Below are 16,523 nucleotides of genomic sequence, written 5' to 3'. Positions count from 1 at the left end.
TCCGTTCAACAGCTCTTCCAAGTCTTTTGCTGTCTCTGACAGAATTACAATGTCATTGGCGAACCTCAACGTTTTTATTTCTTCTCCGTGGACTTTAATACCTACTCTGAATTTTTCTTTTGTTTCCTTTATTGCTTGCTCAATATACAGATTGAATAACATCAGGGATATGCTACAATCCTGTCTCACTCCCTTCCCAACCACTGCTTCCCTTTCGTGTCTCTCGACTCTTATAACTGCCATCTGGTTTCTGTAAAAATTGTAAATAGCCTTTCACTTACTGTATTTTGCCCCTGCCACCTTTAGAATTAGAAAGAGAGTATTCCAGTCATCATTGTCAAAAGCTTTCTCTAAGTCTACAAATGCTGGAAATGTAGGTTTGCCTTTCCTTAATCTATTTTCTAAGATAAGTCGTAGGGTCAGTATTGCCTCACGTGTTCCAACATTTCTGCGGAATCCAAACTGAGCTTCGCCAAGGTCGGCTTCTACCAGTTTTTCCATTCGTCTGTAAAGAATTCACGTTAGTATTTTGCAGCTGTGACTTATCAAACTGATAGTTCGGTAATTTTCACATCTGTCAACACCTGCTTTCTTTGGGATTGGAATTATTATATTCTTCTTGAAGTCTGAGGGTATTTCACCTGTCTCATACATCTTTCTTACCAGATGGTAGAGTTTTGTAGGACTGGCTCTCCCAAGGCCGTCAGTAGTTCTAATGGAATGTTGTCTACTCCCGGGGCCTTGTTTCGACTCAGGTCTTTCAGTGCTCTGTCAAACTCTTCACGCAGTATCGTATCTCCCACTTCATCTTCATCTACATCCTCTTCCATTTCCATAATATTGTCCTTAAGCACATCGCCCTTGTATAGACCCTTTATATACTCCTTCCACCTTTCTGCTTTCCCTTCTTTGCTTAGAACTGGGTTTACATCAAAGCTCTTGATATTTATGCAAGTGGATCTTCTTTCTCCAAAGGTCTCTTTAATTTTCCTGTAGGCAGTATCTATCTTACCCCTAGTGAGATAAGCCTCTACATTCTTACATTTGTCCTCTAGCCATCCCTGCTTAGCCATTTTACACTTCTGTCGATCTCATTTTTGAGACGTTTGTATTCCTTTTTGCCTGCTTCATTTACTGCGTTTTTATATTTTCTACTTTCATCAATTAAATTCCATATTTCTTCTGTTACCCAAGGATTTCTACTAGCACTCGTCTTTTTACCTACTTGATCCTCTGCTGCCTTCACTACTTTATCCCTCAGAGCTACCCATTCTTCTTCTACTGTATTTCTTTCCCCCATTCCTGTCAATTGTTCCCTTATGCTCTCACTGAAACTCTGTACAACCTCTGGTTCTTTCAGTTTATCCAGGTCCCATCTCCTTAAATTCCCACCTTTTTGCAGTTTCTTCAGTTTTAATCTACAGTTCATAAACAATAGATTGTGGTCAGAGTCCACATCTGCCCCTGGAAAGGTCTTACAATTTAAAACCTGGTTCCTAAATCTCTGTCTTACTATCATATAATCTATCTGCTACCTTCTAGTATCTCCAGGATTCTTCCATGTATACAACCTTCTTTTATGATTCTTGAACCAAGTGTTAGCTATGATTAAGTTATGCTCTGTGCTAAATTTTACCAGACGGCTTCCTCTTTCATTTCTCTCCCCCAATCCATATTCACCCACTATGTTTCCTTCTCTCCCTTTTCCTACTCTCGAATTCCAGTCACCCATGACTATTAAATTTTCGTCTCCCTTCACTACCTGAATAATTTCTTTTATCTCATCATACATTTCGTCAATTTCATCATCATCTGCAGAGCTAGTTGGCATATAAACTTGCACTACTGTAGTAGGCATGGGCTTCGTGTCTATCTTGGCCACAATAATGCGTTCACTATGCTGTTGGTAGTAGTTTACCCACACTCCTATTTTTTTTATTCATTATTAAACCTACTCCTGCATTACCCCTATTTGATTTTGTATTTATAACCCTGTATTCACCTGACCAAAAGTCTTGTTCCTCCTGCCACCGAACTTCACTAATTCCCACTATATCTAACTTTAACCTATCCATTTCCCTTTTTAAATTTTCTAATCTACCTGCCCGATTAAGGGATCTGACATTCCACACTCTGATCCGTAGAACTCCAGTTTTCTTTCTCCTGATAACGACGTCCTCCTAAGTAGTCACCGCCCGGAGATCCGAATGGGGGACTATTTTACCTCTGGAATATTTTACCCAAGAGGACACCATCATCATTTAACCATACAGTAAAGCTGCATGCCCTCGGGAAAAATTACAACTGTAGTTTCCCCTTGCTTTCAGCCATTCGCAGTACCAGCAGAGCAAGGCCGTTTTGGTTAATGTTGCAAGGCCAGATCAGTCAATCATCCAGACTGTTGCCCCTGCAACTACTGAAAAGGCTGCTGCCCCTCTTCAGGAACCACACGTTTGTCTGGCCCTCTTAACAGATACCCCTCCGTTGTGGTTGCACCTACGGTACGGCCATCTGTATCGCTGAGGCACGCAAGCCTCCCCACCAATGGCAAGGTCCATGGTTCATGGGGGTAGGTTTGAACATTATATATGCTAATTACCTGCAAGTGAGCCAAACGAAGTTCAAAATGTTGTTGATGCTTTAAAGTTTCCTTCTGGAAGTATTCCTCTTGTGTTTCTAAGCTTTTCTGCAGAGTAGATAACTGTCTCCTGAAAGAAACAGATATTTTCATGACAGTATAATTTTTTTACAATAAAGCTTTAACATAATTCAATTTTTAGAAATTACTTGTAAGAATCTTCCAAAAGCTGCATTTCTTGAACATGTCGGTTTTTGAGGGATTCAATGATTTCTTCCAAACTCTTCTTTTCTTGCTCCCACCTCAATGTATCTGGCTGAATTAGTACTTCTTCCTGTGAATTTGGTAAGAAATTTGAAATGAATTCTAATGATAACAATGTGACCACACACAACTATAAGAAGTAACTGAAATGAAAGAAAATGAATATGATGCTAAGAAGAAACATTTTCATGTTAACAGCAGGTTTTAAAAATATCTTCAGTTTTGAATGCAGCGTTCTAAGACATAACACTGAAATGTCCACATGGTGATGCAAGAACGATACAGCAAGTCAAAAACATCTCTAATAATTTTCTCATATTCTAGAAGTTATTTAAAAAAATAAAGAAAAAATAAATTAGGCAAAGAAACAGTTACAGAAAAAAGAAAACAGAGAAATATTGTGCTATGATACAAATTATTATCTACTTTATTTGCTTTGACATCGAGTTTCACAGTCAAACCAATGAGACTTTATCATCTCCCATTTTAACTTTTGATAGTATAGTTGCTGGTCCAATATGTTATCATCTAACATTATAGCTCCCCTGAAGAGAACATTTCTGTTATCATACAGAACTACAAACTGTTTTATTTTTGCTTTTTCATTGTTTGTTTGCAAGAGTGAGAGCTAAATCATCTAAAACTGAATTTGATTATGTACATTGCTACTGTACAGATCAGTTTTGCTTCTTTATTACAGCTGTTTTTTGTCTTGTCTGAATGATGCCATTTGAAGTGTCATTATTGATCAATAACTCAAATACATTTCACAAAATTATTACAAAAACATTTCAAAACTGAACTGTTACCTTAGTCTCTGGATATTTTTTCTCTTCTCTTGGAGGGATGAAGGAAGGTTGAGGCAGACTTTCAGGAATCAGTGGTTGAGCTGAAAGAGCCTGAAGGAAAATTAAAAATGGACTAAATGAACTATCATACTCAATTTCTTTATACAATACTCTCAGTTTATCACTAAAAAATAAATCTCTTCAGATTTTTATAAATATAATGAACATATTCAATTGCTTTTGAATGAATAATACAAAAGAAAAATAAGTTTTTGAGGTTTGCTACTTTTTATATCGACATCATGCATGTGTAGTTGTCTGTGCAGAAACCTTTCATTTCCTTTTAATCCTTTCTTTTTTTCTAAGAAGAAATTCTCAGCTGTAGAAAAGGACAGAAAACATATTTTTATGTTCTGTGAAAAATATACTTTATTATTACAATACTTACATGTGGTTTAATATATTTCTTCAGGAATTTGATATATAAGACCATTAAGACTAAGCACATTACTTTGCACCTAACACAATTTTTGTACTCAGTATTAAATATCCAAGACAGACAAAAAAGTAGCAGATTCCATAAATGGAGTACTATTGTCATAAACTAACAGAAACTACTGTTGTAAATCAGAAATATAAAACTAGGCATTTCTTTTATGTTCTATACAATTTCATTAAAATGACAATACATTTCATAAAATAAGATTTTGTATGGTGGCACTACTGGATCAAAGCTAATGTAATTACTTATGGGTGTCTATTCCCTCTGATTACCTACCTCCTTCCTATATATCATTAAGTTTAACTACACAGTCAAGTTCAGGATAAAATTAATCAATTCAAAGCCCTGGTGGTGTAAGAAAAGTTTCAGTGTCAGAGTACTGCTGATGAGGTGAGGAAAGGTAGCAGATTATTGTAATTTATCATCTGATTTATTAGACATGCGTAATTATAATGGCAGGTACTACTTTTGTAATTGCAATGTCATGTTAATGCAAAACATATTTAACACTAACATTCTTGCAGCTATTATGTAGATATTGTTGTGTAGCTGACATAATGGATACGTGTTATCGAGTATAGTCAAACTCCACATGGAATAACTGCTGCCATCTGAAAATTAATTTTATGAGTATGCAACTACAGTAGTCTCATTTAAATTGTGTATTATAATTTGATTTGATTTTTTGTAATTTAAAGACTGACTGCTTTTATAAGTATGAATGAAAAAAAAAATAATTTGAAGGCAATGTCCCCAACATTATCACCAACTGTCAGCTAGTACTTACATCTTTGTATACTTTTTCTGATCCAAGTTGTTAGTTGATGCCTTGATTCAGGTATAGATTTTTTTACTTACACTGAACCTTGTCTTGCAAATTCTACATTTTTTTCTTTGGACTTCTTAAAAATGCTGTTTAATTTTCCATCTGTTGTAGCTCGATGTTATGTAACACCTGCCATTCCTCATGTTCCTTCAATCTTATTGCAGATATCTGATAATGGCAGTAGTTGGAATGTTGTAATAAATAATGAGATTTATTAAGTGATCTAGATGGTTTTATTCACAAAATACTCTAAGCCGAGAAGTTGAAGAAGCTAGCCACTATTCAACACCGAGTATGGCCAGATGTAATCTGCAATTCATGTCAACATAAATGATGCCGGCTTAAGTTTGCATAGTGAAGATGCGTACTTTTGTGTGTGAAGTGGCAGCACAGCTTGTTATATGCAGCCTTGCCCCCAGAACTGACTGCAGTCTTCTGGTGTAAAACTAATTGGAGTGCTTAAATCAGAGGCTCTGCAATTCTGTGACACCCTCGACTCAGATTTCTTGATCTTTGCTATGAGTAATTAACTAGATAGTCCCTCTGAAAAGAAGTGGGTCTATGTACAAACTGTTTGTGTACATGAGAGATTTTAGGTTACAAAAACTCCTCTGTAGAGCCAATGAAGAGTTCAGCAGAGTAAACCACAGAGTCAAGAGCAGATTACCCGTGTTTGTAACAGAGGGAATACATATCCTTGTTGATCCTACTAGTCAGACATGGTAACATAAATTACAGGATGAAAACTTATGTCGTATGCACAGAACAATGAAAATGTTGCAATGCCCTACCTCCAAGTATAATGTTATACGTTTTTGTTGATCAACAAGGGCATCGTCAAGTTTCTTCTGCCTCTCAATTTGTTGAGCAATGAGGAACTGTAATTGCTGTTCTTGCTGCTGCAGAAGTGTAGTCTGTCTCTGTACCAGGTGTGCTGTTTTCTCCTCATGCTGGCGTAACTGCAAGGCAATAGAGAGGCTTGCTTCCTGCCTGAACAAACTAGCAGCCACAGCACTGTCAATATTGCTGGTGAGTGGGATGGGTGTAGGAGTTTCTGTCATAGGAGATGGAATTCAAAAATGTTAGTAATTGACAAAAATTATACCCTCCTACTTGTATGCTTAGCAGAACAATGAAAACAAGCATCTCTGAGTCAATATTTTCAGACTCTTCATTATATAAATAAAAGGCCAATCTATCATTACATATTACAAATATTTACTTCAATATTCAATGAGTGCCTCAATGCTACACAACAGCTCTGTTCTACTTTTGGTGTTAGGACTACTTGACAAAACACCTACAAGCCTTGGACATAGGTGCTAATGTTAAAAGGAGTAGGAAAATATGACAAATGTACCCGTATTTGTGTCCTTGGCAGAGATTCTTAATGAATAAATGCTGCCTTTGCAAAGAGTACATCTGCATCTGTAAACTGCTACTGAATGTTTCTACTCATTTGTAAGGGCACCAAATTCAAAGTTTACAGAAAGGTGAATAATACATTACACTGTTAAAGTACTACTGTTTCATTTACTGTCAGCTGGGAGTACTATAACCAGCATTCTTTACAAGTAATTTAAAAAGGGCTGTGTCAATATGCAAATCACTAAAATTGTGCTCCAATTAATTTTCAATGAAAAATAGCTGCTGAAATTCATCCTCATCTGCTTACAATGGAACTGTTACGAAAGGACAAAACTACAAGGGTCACTCCAAAAGAAATGCAGACTATTTTTGTAAAGTACAGTTTCCATTCTGCATGCTTCAAAGTTTTACAGTGTGGAGATACATCCTTCCCACTTGTTTTCCTACTTAGTTCAATCTGTTCCCATGAGTGGCGCTGTCACAGCATGTCTTCAAGATGGCTGTTACACTTGATGTTTGTCAGAAGCAACGTGCTGTCATAGAATTCCTGTGGTGTGAAAATGAGACAGTGAGAAACATCCACAAGAGGTTGAAAAAGGTGTATGGAGATGCTACTGTCGATCGCAGTACAGTTAGTAGGTGGGCAAGCAGGCTACATGATGAAAGCGGGCACGGCAATATTGAGGATTGTCCTCGCAGGGGCATGCCTCGTACTGCACACACTCCAGACAATATGCAGGGAGTTAACGAATTGGTGACTGCCGACAGATGCAGCACAGTGAACGAATTGTCACGCTACGTTGGGTAGGGGAAGGAAGTGTTTGCAGAATACTGAAAGTGTTGGCGTTAAAAAAGGTTTGTGCCAAGTGGGTTCCCAGGATGTTGACAGTGGCTCACAAAGAAACAAGAAAAACGGTATGCAGCGAACTTTTGGAACAGTACGAGAATGGTGGAGATGAATTTCTTGGAAGAATTGTGACAGGTGAGTGAAACATGGCTCCATAATTTTTCACCAAAGACGAAGAGGCAATCAGTGGAGTGGCATCATGCAAATTCATCCAAGAAAAAAAAATTCAAAAAGCACACCTTCTGCTGGAAAAGTTATGGCTACGGTGTTTTTCGATTCCTAAGGACTCTTGCCTGTGGAAATCATGCCAAGTGGAACCACCAGAAATTCTGGTGCATATGTAACGACACTGAAGAAACTTCAAGCTCGACTGAGTCGTGTTCGGCCACATCGGCAAAATCAGGATGTTTTGCTGTTGCACGACAATGCATGGCCACATGTCAGTTAAAAAACCATGGAAGTGATCACAAAACTCAGATGGACAACACTGAAACACCCGCCTTACAGTCCTGACCTGGCTCCATGTGACTATCATCACTTTGGGAAACTGAAAGACACTCTTCATGGAACAAGGTCTGAAGACAATGACTCCTTTGTGCACGCTGCCAAACAGTGGTTCCAACAAGTTGGTCCAGAATTTTAGCGCGCGGGTATACAGGTGCTGGTTTCAAGATGGCGTAAGGCAGTTGAGAGGGATGGAAATTATGTGGAGAAATGAACATATTGTTCCTAAAGGATGTATCTACACACTGCAAATATGTAGAATAAAAGATGGATTAAAAAAAAGTAGTGTGCATTTCTTTTGGAGTGATCCTTGTATGTTACAAACTAAAAGAGAGAAAAAATGTTTGCTATGAGAATGGAATAGGAGGCACCTATAATCACTGATGAAATCATCTGAATTTTTGGAGCCTAGCTCAGCTACTTGAAACTACGCGCACATTAACTGCCAAAATGTTGACTGCAAGGCTACATCTAAAACAAATTGATTCAGCGAATGGAAGTCTTACCGAATGTGTTGTATCATCCAGTCTCACACTAAGTGACTTTATGCTGAATCTTCTGTTGGAAATTTAGCTGTGTAGAAAGACTTCTACAGATGATGATGCTGATTATGGTATTCAAGAAGCAGTGATAAAGTAGGTGAGAGTGCATACGCAACCCATTTACAATACTTAAATACCTAGCCACACAAAATGCATAATCAGTGTGTTGATTGTGTGGAAAAATAAGTAAAGATACACGTACATCATACTGATATGAAAATATAAAAAAAAAAAACAGAAAGTCCTGGATGTAATAAGAAGCTTGCGCATGCACATGTGCATGTGCATTTTCTATTTTGGAAGGACTTTGCCCAAAAGCTTAATATTTCAGTCTTTTTCATTGTATCTGTCTGTGGCTCGATGCCTCATCTATGAGATGAGTAGCAATCTATTCCTTCCATATTGTTAATATGAAAATACGGGGTTCGAGATATTTTTCTGTGCCTGTATCTTTACTTTCAGTATAAGCCTCATAAAAGAAACAGCCATTTTTCCATCCTGCATCAATGAAGTATTTGTAGAATAACAGTTCTTTAAACCTCCTGCTTAAGTGATTTTGCATACTATGCAAAGAATGTTCATTAAGAAGTCTCTGGAAGATCTAATACAGTGATTCTAAACAATTAGTGCTAAATAAACTAAGTGTTGCTTTTCGGATTAAGTTTGCTTCTCATCTGAGATTTAAAGTCATGTTTGAGAGAGTAGAAGTCAAAATCAACTCATTCACAATTTGTTATTCAATCCTCAGTCACATTAATTCTTTGCATGGAATGATCCAACATATTTTGTAAAATAATAAAGTGTATACTTTATTTATGTATTTGCTTGGATCAATATTGGAATCAAATTACAAAACAGGATGTTTCGAATAGTAAAAGTGACAGTATCTTGTCACTGTGATGAGCAAGTAAAACAATAAAATATTGAACATCAATGGCCAGTTGCATTCTGAGACTTCTGATGAATTTAAAAATTTTGAGTTTTAATATCATTTTAAGTGTCTAACATTACTATGTTAATAGTACCCACATAAATTAGTGTTCCATGTAACTTTAGTGACTTGCAATATGCAGTTAATAGAATACTACTGCTACTGTCCAGATAAATTCAGTACAAAGATTGTGAACTACGATGAGTGAGAAGTGTCTGAATTGCCATAGGAAAGTTAGTTCTGGGGTTCTATGCAGCTGTTGGGACAGATGGTTACATTGGGGGGAATGTACTGGGAGGTGAATTGGGGAAGTAAATGGGTCTCTTCCATGGCATTGCAAAGTATGTTCAAGGGATAGGAAAATAGCTGAACAGTACGGAATATTAGAGCCCTTAAGGCTGAACTGGATAGTGCTAGAGTGAAACTGATAAAGTTAAATGGGGGTGGGGTTGGGGAGGGGGGGGGGGGGGGGGGGAGGGTGAAGACAGGTGGGAAGCAGTAGCAAGAAACAGGGGCAACAGAAAGAGAACAGTATCTGACAGTTTATATCATTAGGAGTAAGATAGATACTGCCTACAGGAAAATTAAAGAGATCTTTGGAGAAAAGAGAACCACTTGTATGAATATCAAGAGCTCAGATGGAAACCCAGTTCTAACCAAAGAAGGGAAAGCAGAAAGGTGGAAGGGGTATATAGAGGGTCTGTACAAGGGCGATGTACTTGAGGACAATATTATGGAAATGGAAGAGAATGTAGATGAAGATGAAATGGGACATATATACTGTGTGAAGAGTTTGACAGAGCACTGAAAGGCCTAAGTCAAAACAAGACCCCGGGATTAGACAACATTCCATTAGAACTACTGATAGCCTTGGGAGAGTCAGCCCTGACAAAACCCAACCAACTGGTGTGCAAGATATATGAGACAGGCGAAATACCCTCAGACTTCAAGAAGAACATAATAATTCCAATCCCAAAGAAAGCAGGTGCAGACAGATGCGGAAATTACCGAGTTATCAGATTAATCAGTCACGGCTGTAAAATACTAACACGAATTCTTTACAGACGAATGGAAAAACTGGTAGAAGCTGACCTTGGGGAAGATCAGTTTGGATTCCGCAGAAATGTTGGAACACGTGAGGCAATACTAACTCTATGACTTACCTTAGAAAATAGATTAAGGAAAGGCAAACCAATGCTTCTAGCATTTGTAGACTTAGAGGAAGCTTTTGACGATGTTGACTGGGATACTCTTTTTCAAATTCTAAAGGTGGCAGGGGTAAAATACAGGAAGTGAAAGGCTATTTACAATTTGCACAGAAACCAGATGGCAGTTATTACAGTCGAGAGACACGAAAGGGAAGCAGTGGTTGGGAAGGGAGTGAGACAGGGTTGTAGCCTATCCCTGATGTTATTCAATCTGTATATTGAGCAAGCAGTAAAGGAAACAAAAGAAAAATTCAGAGTAGGAATTATAATCCATGGAGAAGAAATAAAAACTTTGAGGTTCACCGGTGGTATTGTAATTCTGTCAGAGACAGCAAAGGACCTGGAAGAGCAGTTGAATGGAATGGACAATGTCTTGAAAGGAGGATATAAGATGAACATTAACAAAAGCAAAACGGGGAATGTAGTTGAATTAAATCAGGTGATGCTGAGGGTATAGAGTAGCGTGGAGAGCTGCATCAAACCAGTCTCCGGACTGAAGACCACAACAACAACATCTGACAGTTTCATGGCTACTTCAGTTAACTAAGGAAGAGGCCCATGTATATGTAACTGTTCTTAATACCCAACAGACTTTCACCAGGAAACCAACTGATTCTAAAGAAACAGACAGTAGGAGGAAAGTTACTTTGTTAGGTAGTACCCGTGGAAGAAGTATAGGTCAGATCTTGCAGGAAAAATTAGGTGACAGGAACCAGGCCACAAGTTTTTTTCAGGCCCAATGCATGTTGGTTGGTTGGTTTCAGAGGTGGGGAAAGGGACCGAACTGCTTAGTCACTGGTCTCCCCCCCCCCTCCCCCCCCCCCCCCCAAGTGCATGTCTCAGCCTAGAGACAGAAGACATAGGATGATTGTGCAATGATTTCACAAAGCAGGAACATATTGTGATAGTGGGTGGAGCAGGAAACAGTACTAATAGGGATCAGGGCTACAATATTGAGTGTGACCTGGTAAAAATAGCATGTACAATGAACATACAAATGTTGCCTTGGTTTCTGCTTTCATGCAGTACGATTGCCCCAATTGAATAGCTCTATTAGAAGAGTTAATATGGAGTTATATCAGCTGCTTTGTCAGACTTGGGTCTTGTTCCGGTTGATATTATTGGTAGGTGGGACTTCACAAGGTATGGCCTGCATCTCAGTAGGAAAGGGAAGGGTAATGGCCAGGATGATAGCAAAATCTCTAGGAGGGGGGTGGGGGTGGGGGGGGGGAGGAGGAGGACACTGAAACTCACAGGAGCACCCTTTTTTAGACTCAGATTAGTGTCCAATGATTCAACGTTGGATTAAATTAAGCTTAATGAGAAGCTCAGACAGGCAAGTACTACAGGTGTTAAAATATCATAAGATTCTGATCAAAGTACAGTGAAAAATAATGTTACTATATGGCCTCAGAGTATCAAGGGATTAAAAATTAAAGTAGGTGAGCTTCTTGTTTGTTTAGATGGCTTACAAACTAAGGTTGAAATAGATGTACTGTGCCTGTCTGAACATCATACAGTCACAGATATGGAAAAGGTAAATGTAGGTGGATATAAGCTTTCAGTACATGCTAGTAGAAACACTATGGAGAGAGTAGTAGTTTCCATTTATATTAAAATTTATCATAGCATAAAAACTTTAGAAACTAAAAAGTGGTATGTAGAGCAATGTACAGAAACATGTGCCTGTGAGATTAAGCTAAATAATGGTACTTTTAGAATTGGATACTTAACTGTAGAAAGGTGCTAAGTGAAAAATGTGATAAGGGGTTTGAAAAGTGCAGGATACCGAGGAGGATTACATATGAAAAGTGTTATGTCCACCGAGAACTCCAACTGGTCACACTTGACACCACTAAATGGCAATGGTGCTAAGTTGCCAGCTGATTTCATAAGAATGGTGCAATGTGCCAATCAGTTGTGTTTGTTTCACTTTGCTGCCATGATAAGTGCATGCATAGACTTCTATACTGTCCTTCTTTGTGAATCATCACTCTTCAACTTATAAGGTATGTGCATACACATGACATAATATTACGGTCGTATACAGTCATATAAAATTGTCATATAAATGAAATATTATATATCTACATGTTATTTTTAAATCTTTTGTGCGTAAGTGATGTCCATACATTAGGTTATGGCGGATGAAGCCACACGGGTAGGAGAAGGAGGAAGAATGGTGGTGGATCATTCAGAGATGAGCAGAAGAAATTAAATACAAAATGTTTTGTGTATGAAACACACACAAAAAAGCAGTTATACCAGCTAAGAACTGTCCCTCACCACAGGTACGATTTTAAGCCCTTCACTGGCTGTGAAATCTATGCAAGGAATGATTGCTGTTGAATGTGTACATATTTCCAGTGTCCTCTATAGAAGACATATTGTTTGGTTGTTCTTTCCTTTAGGTACTATACAAATGTAGATTAAGGTGCGGTGAGTGACACCTGCATTGAAAATAGATTTGTTTTCTAAGTTCTATAAGCAAGACTACTCACAACACAATGAGCCATCCTGATGGGTCTTCTTAGTGTCACACCAGTATGGCGTAGTCAGCAACTGTTCCCTGCCGGCGACTTTCAACAGGAGTATCGTAGGTTCCATGCTGACTACGCCATACTGGTGTGACACTAAGAAGACCCATCAGGATGGCTCATTGTGTTGTGAGTAGTCTTGCTTATAGAACTTAGAAAACAAATCTATTTTCAATGCAAGTGTCACTCACCGCACCTTAATCTACATTTGTATAGTACCTAAAGGAAAGAACAACAAAACAATATGTCTTCTATAGAGGACACTGGAAATATGTACACATTCAACAGCAATCATTCCTTGCATAGATTTCACAGCCAGTGAAGGGCTTAAAATCGTACCTGTGGTGAGGGACAGTTCTTAGCTGGTATAACTGCTTTTTTGTGTGTGTTTCATACACAAAACATTTTGTATTTAATTTCTTCTGCTCATCTCTGAATGATCCACCACCATTCTTCCTCCTTCTCCTACCCGTGTGGCTTCATCCGCCATAACCTAATGTATGGACATCACTTACGCACAAAAGATTTAAAAATAACATGTAGATATATAATATTTCATTTATATGACAATTTTATATGACTGTATACGACCGTAATATTATGTCATGTGTATGCACATACCTTATAAGTTGAAGAGTGATGATTCACAAAGAAGGACAGTATAGAAGTCTATGCATGCACTTATCATGGCAGCAAAGTGAAACAAACACAACTGATTGGCACATTGCACCATTCTTATGAAATCAGCTGGCAACTTAGCACCATTGCCATTTAGTGGTGTCAAGTGTGACCAGTTGGAGTTCTCGGTGGACATAACACTTTTCATATGTAATCCTCCTCGGTATCCTGCACTTTTCAAACCCCTTATCACATTTTTCACTTAGCACCTTTCTACAGTTAAGTATCCAATTCTAAAAGTACCATTATTTAGTTTAATCTCCACGTGGTACAGGGGATCTTGTTGCAGTTGCAAAACCACTTTTATGAATATTTTTGCTGGTGCAAAGAGGAGGCTGGAAATACTTATTAAGAAGAATCTTGGAGAGACAACATTCACCGACAGCAGAACAAGACACGCTCAATCACAATACAGCAACAATGACAAAATGAGTAAAAAACAGCACATAAATGGCTTTCTCAGGGAAGTTAGACATTAAAGCCGAGCAAGATCAAGCAAGGAATACCTCAGTCCTGAGCTGAATATTTCAAGAATATACTCCCACCTAAGAAAGGTGTTTCCTCAAAGCACCATAAGTTCCAGTTTTTATCATAGAATCTTTCTGAACTTTCCTTCCACAGACCTAGGAAAGACACCTGCAAGACATGTGACCTACTGAACATTAGGTTCACCACAGTCACCGGTGCATTTAGAGATTCACCATTGGAAGGCCGAGATGGTACAGAGTCTTCTGAAGAGCGACATCACTTCTTCTCAGTTCCCTGACAGTGCATATTGATTAATGTACAGCCGGTTACGTTTGTACCCACACTAACACACTCCATCAGTTATCTTGTTAAAACTTGCCAGTATCTGTAGGCGATACCCTTCAGTCTTACATGTGCATGTGGGATGAGAGTATTGCTGGTAGGGGTGAAAATGTAATCGCATCATGCATTCTGAAAGTGTTAAACACTGGGACAAGAACGAAGAAAAACCTTACTGTTTGGAATGACAACTGTGCTGCACAAAACAAGAATCGAATGATAGTATTTCTTTTTCTTTTTCTGGTAGCAAATGGGTTGTTCACACGAATAGAAAACGGTTTCTTGTTAGTGGGCAGGGCTTCCTCCCCTGTGATCTGTGTTTGCCTTGATGGAGAGAAGTAAGTCAGTGACGGAGGCATTTGTACCCAGTGACCTATGCAAAATGATCAAGGAAGCAAAGGTTGTTAGAGCTTTCAAAGTAATGTCTATGGATACTTCTGATTTTTTAAAAATATTCAAGCTGTGGTAAATGAGATACTCTCTACAAATAAGCTGAAAGTTTCAAAAGTTGCCAGCATCACATATGATTCAACAGATGTAGCAAGAGTAGCAATAAAAGAATGTTACAACAACCAGGAAAGGATCCGCAGATGAATGTGCTCAAAAATGGGAAACATGCAAGAAACATTTGCTCTGCTAACTTTGAAACTATTTTCACAATCCATTCAATTACAGATGAAAAGAAGAAAGATTTAAAGGCTATGATACCTTACCTGAAAAAAAATGAGCATAAAGAATATTATATGCAGATCTGTGGAGAGTGACTAAGAACATAGCATTTAGAATAATTTGATGGAACTTAGCACCTTTCATAAATGTTTCTGTTTGAGGTGCCTTCAGCATCAAACAATTTCAACTTTGTCATGACACCACCACTAATATATGATAAGATACTCTCATTTGTAACATGGAAAAGTTTGAGGAATAAAAAATTAAGACACTGCACTACAGTCAGTTTGTTTGTAATAACTTAAGTTCACAAATTTGGCACTTTGCATCTTTCTACAGTTAAGTATTCAATTGTAGCTGTGTATAGGTTCACAGTGAGAAATTTTCAGCTACTTCTGAAAAGTTCTTTGTTGTGCTGTCTGTCACACAGAGGGAAGCAAGTTATTGTTTGTTAGGATTTCAGTGTAGATTTTCTGAAAGAGTCTGACTGAAATAATGAATCTGAAGTATTACCTCGATCTTTCAACTTGAGATCAGTTACTGATTTTCTGAAAATTTCTTTGTTGTGCTATTTGTCAGACAGAGGGAAGCAAGTTATTGTTTGTGGGGATTTCAGCGTAGATTTTCTGAAAGAGTCTGACTGAAATAATGACTCTCAAGTATTATCTGGCTCTTTCAAATTGGCATCGGTTACTGATATTCCTATTTGGATAGTACAGGAAAGCAGCACAAGCATAGAAAATGATAATAATAAATTAAATCAAATAAAAACTTTTCCTGTTGAGGATGGTCTTTCTAATCATGATGCACAACTAGTTACAATATACAACATAGCTTCATACAGTAATGCAAAACAGTTCTCCACCACAGTGTGTTTAATTAATGATTTAACAACTATAAATTTTAGGAAAAGCTTGCAACGGCTAGACTGAAATGAGGTGTACAGACAACCTGATGTTAATTTAAAATTGAACCTATTTCATGATACATTTGTAAGTATTTTTGAAAATAGTTTTCCAAAGAAAACCATGAAATATACCTTTAAGAAACCAACAACAAAGCCATGGCTTACTAAACAGATAAAAATACCTTGTAAACAGAAAAGGGAAATATATCTTATAGCTAGAAGGAGTAATAATCCAGAAGCAGTCAAACGTTATAAAAACTGCTGCACTGTATTAAGAAAAGTTATTAAAACATCCAGAAGCATAATAATTATACCTGGGATTAGCACATCTGATAATAAAATTAAAAAACTTTGGGATATTGTTAAAAGGGATACAGGGCAGCTGAGAGCACAAGAAGACTGTATTTCTATCAAACTCAATGAAAAGTTTGTGAACAAAGACTCAAAGGTAGAAAATATTTTTAATAATCATTTTTAAGTGTTGTAGAGAAAATAGGCTCCAGCTGCTCATTAGAAAATACAAGGCTGTATATGGAAGGGGCAATACCGATGCAATTTGATAAAACT

The 16,523-nt window shown here is 37.7% G+C and overlaps 1 protein-coding gene across 4 annotated transcripts in view; it reads right to left on the bottom strand.

Moving 5' to 3' along the window:
* LOC124607287 (fas-binding factor 1) overlaps positions 1-16,523 on the bottom strand; it is a 122,023-nt gene that overhangs the window by 80,856 nt on the left and 24,644 nt on the right. For all 4 annotated transcript variants that reach the window (XM_047139572.1, XM_047139570.1, XM_047139571.1 and 1 more), the window contains exons 6-9: positions 5,750-6,012; positions 3,652-3,741; positions 2,788-2,912; positions 2,600-2,708 (exon numbers count right to left, since the gene is read on the bottom strand). In XM_047139572.1, coding sequence (XP_046995528.1) covers positions 2,600-2,708; positions 2,788-2,912; positions 3,652-3,741; positions 5,750-6,012 — 587 coding nt within the window. The remainder of the gene's footprint in view (positions 1-2,599; positions 2,709-2,787; positions 2,913-3,651; positions 3,742-5,749; positions 6,013-16,523) is intronic.

The sequence above is a fragment of the Schistocerca americana genome, chromosome 3 (assembly GCF_021461395.2).
Source record: "Schistocerca americana isolate TAMUIC-IGC-003095 chromosome 3, iqSchAmer2.1, whole genome shotgun sequence".
Taxonomy (NCBI): Eukaryota; Metazoa; Arthropoda; class Insecta; order Orthoptera; family Acrididae; genus Schistocerca; species Schistocerca americana.
The sequence above is the reverse complement of the archived record's forward strand: the minus strand, read 5'-3'. Positions and strand labels throughout refer to the sequence as shown.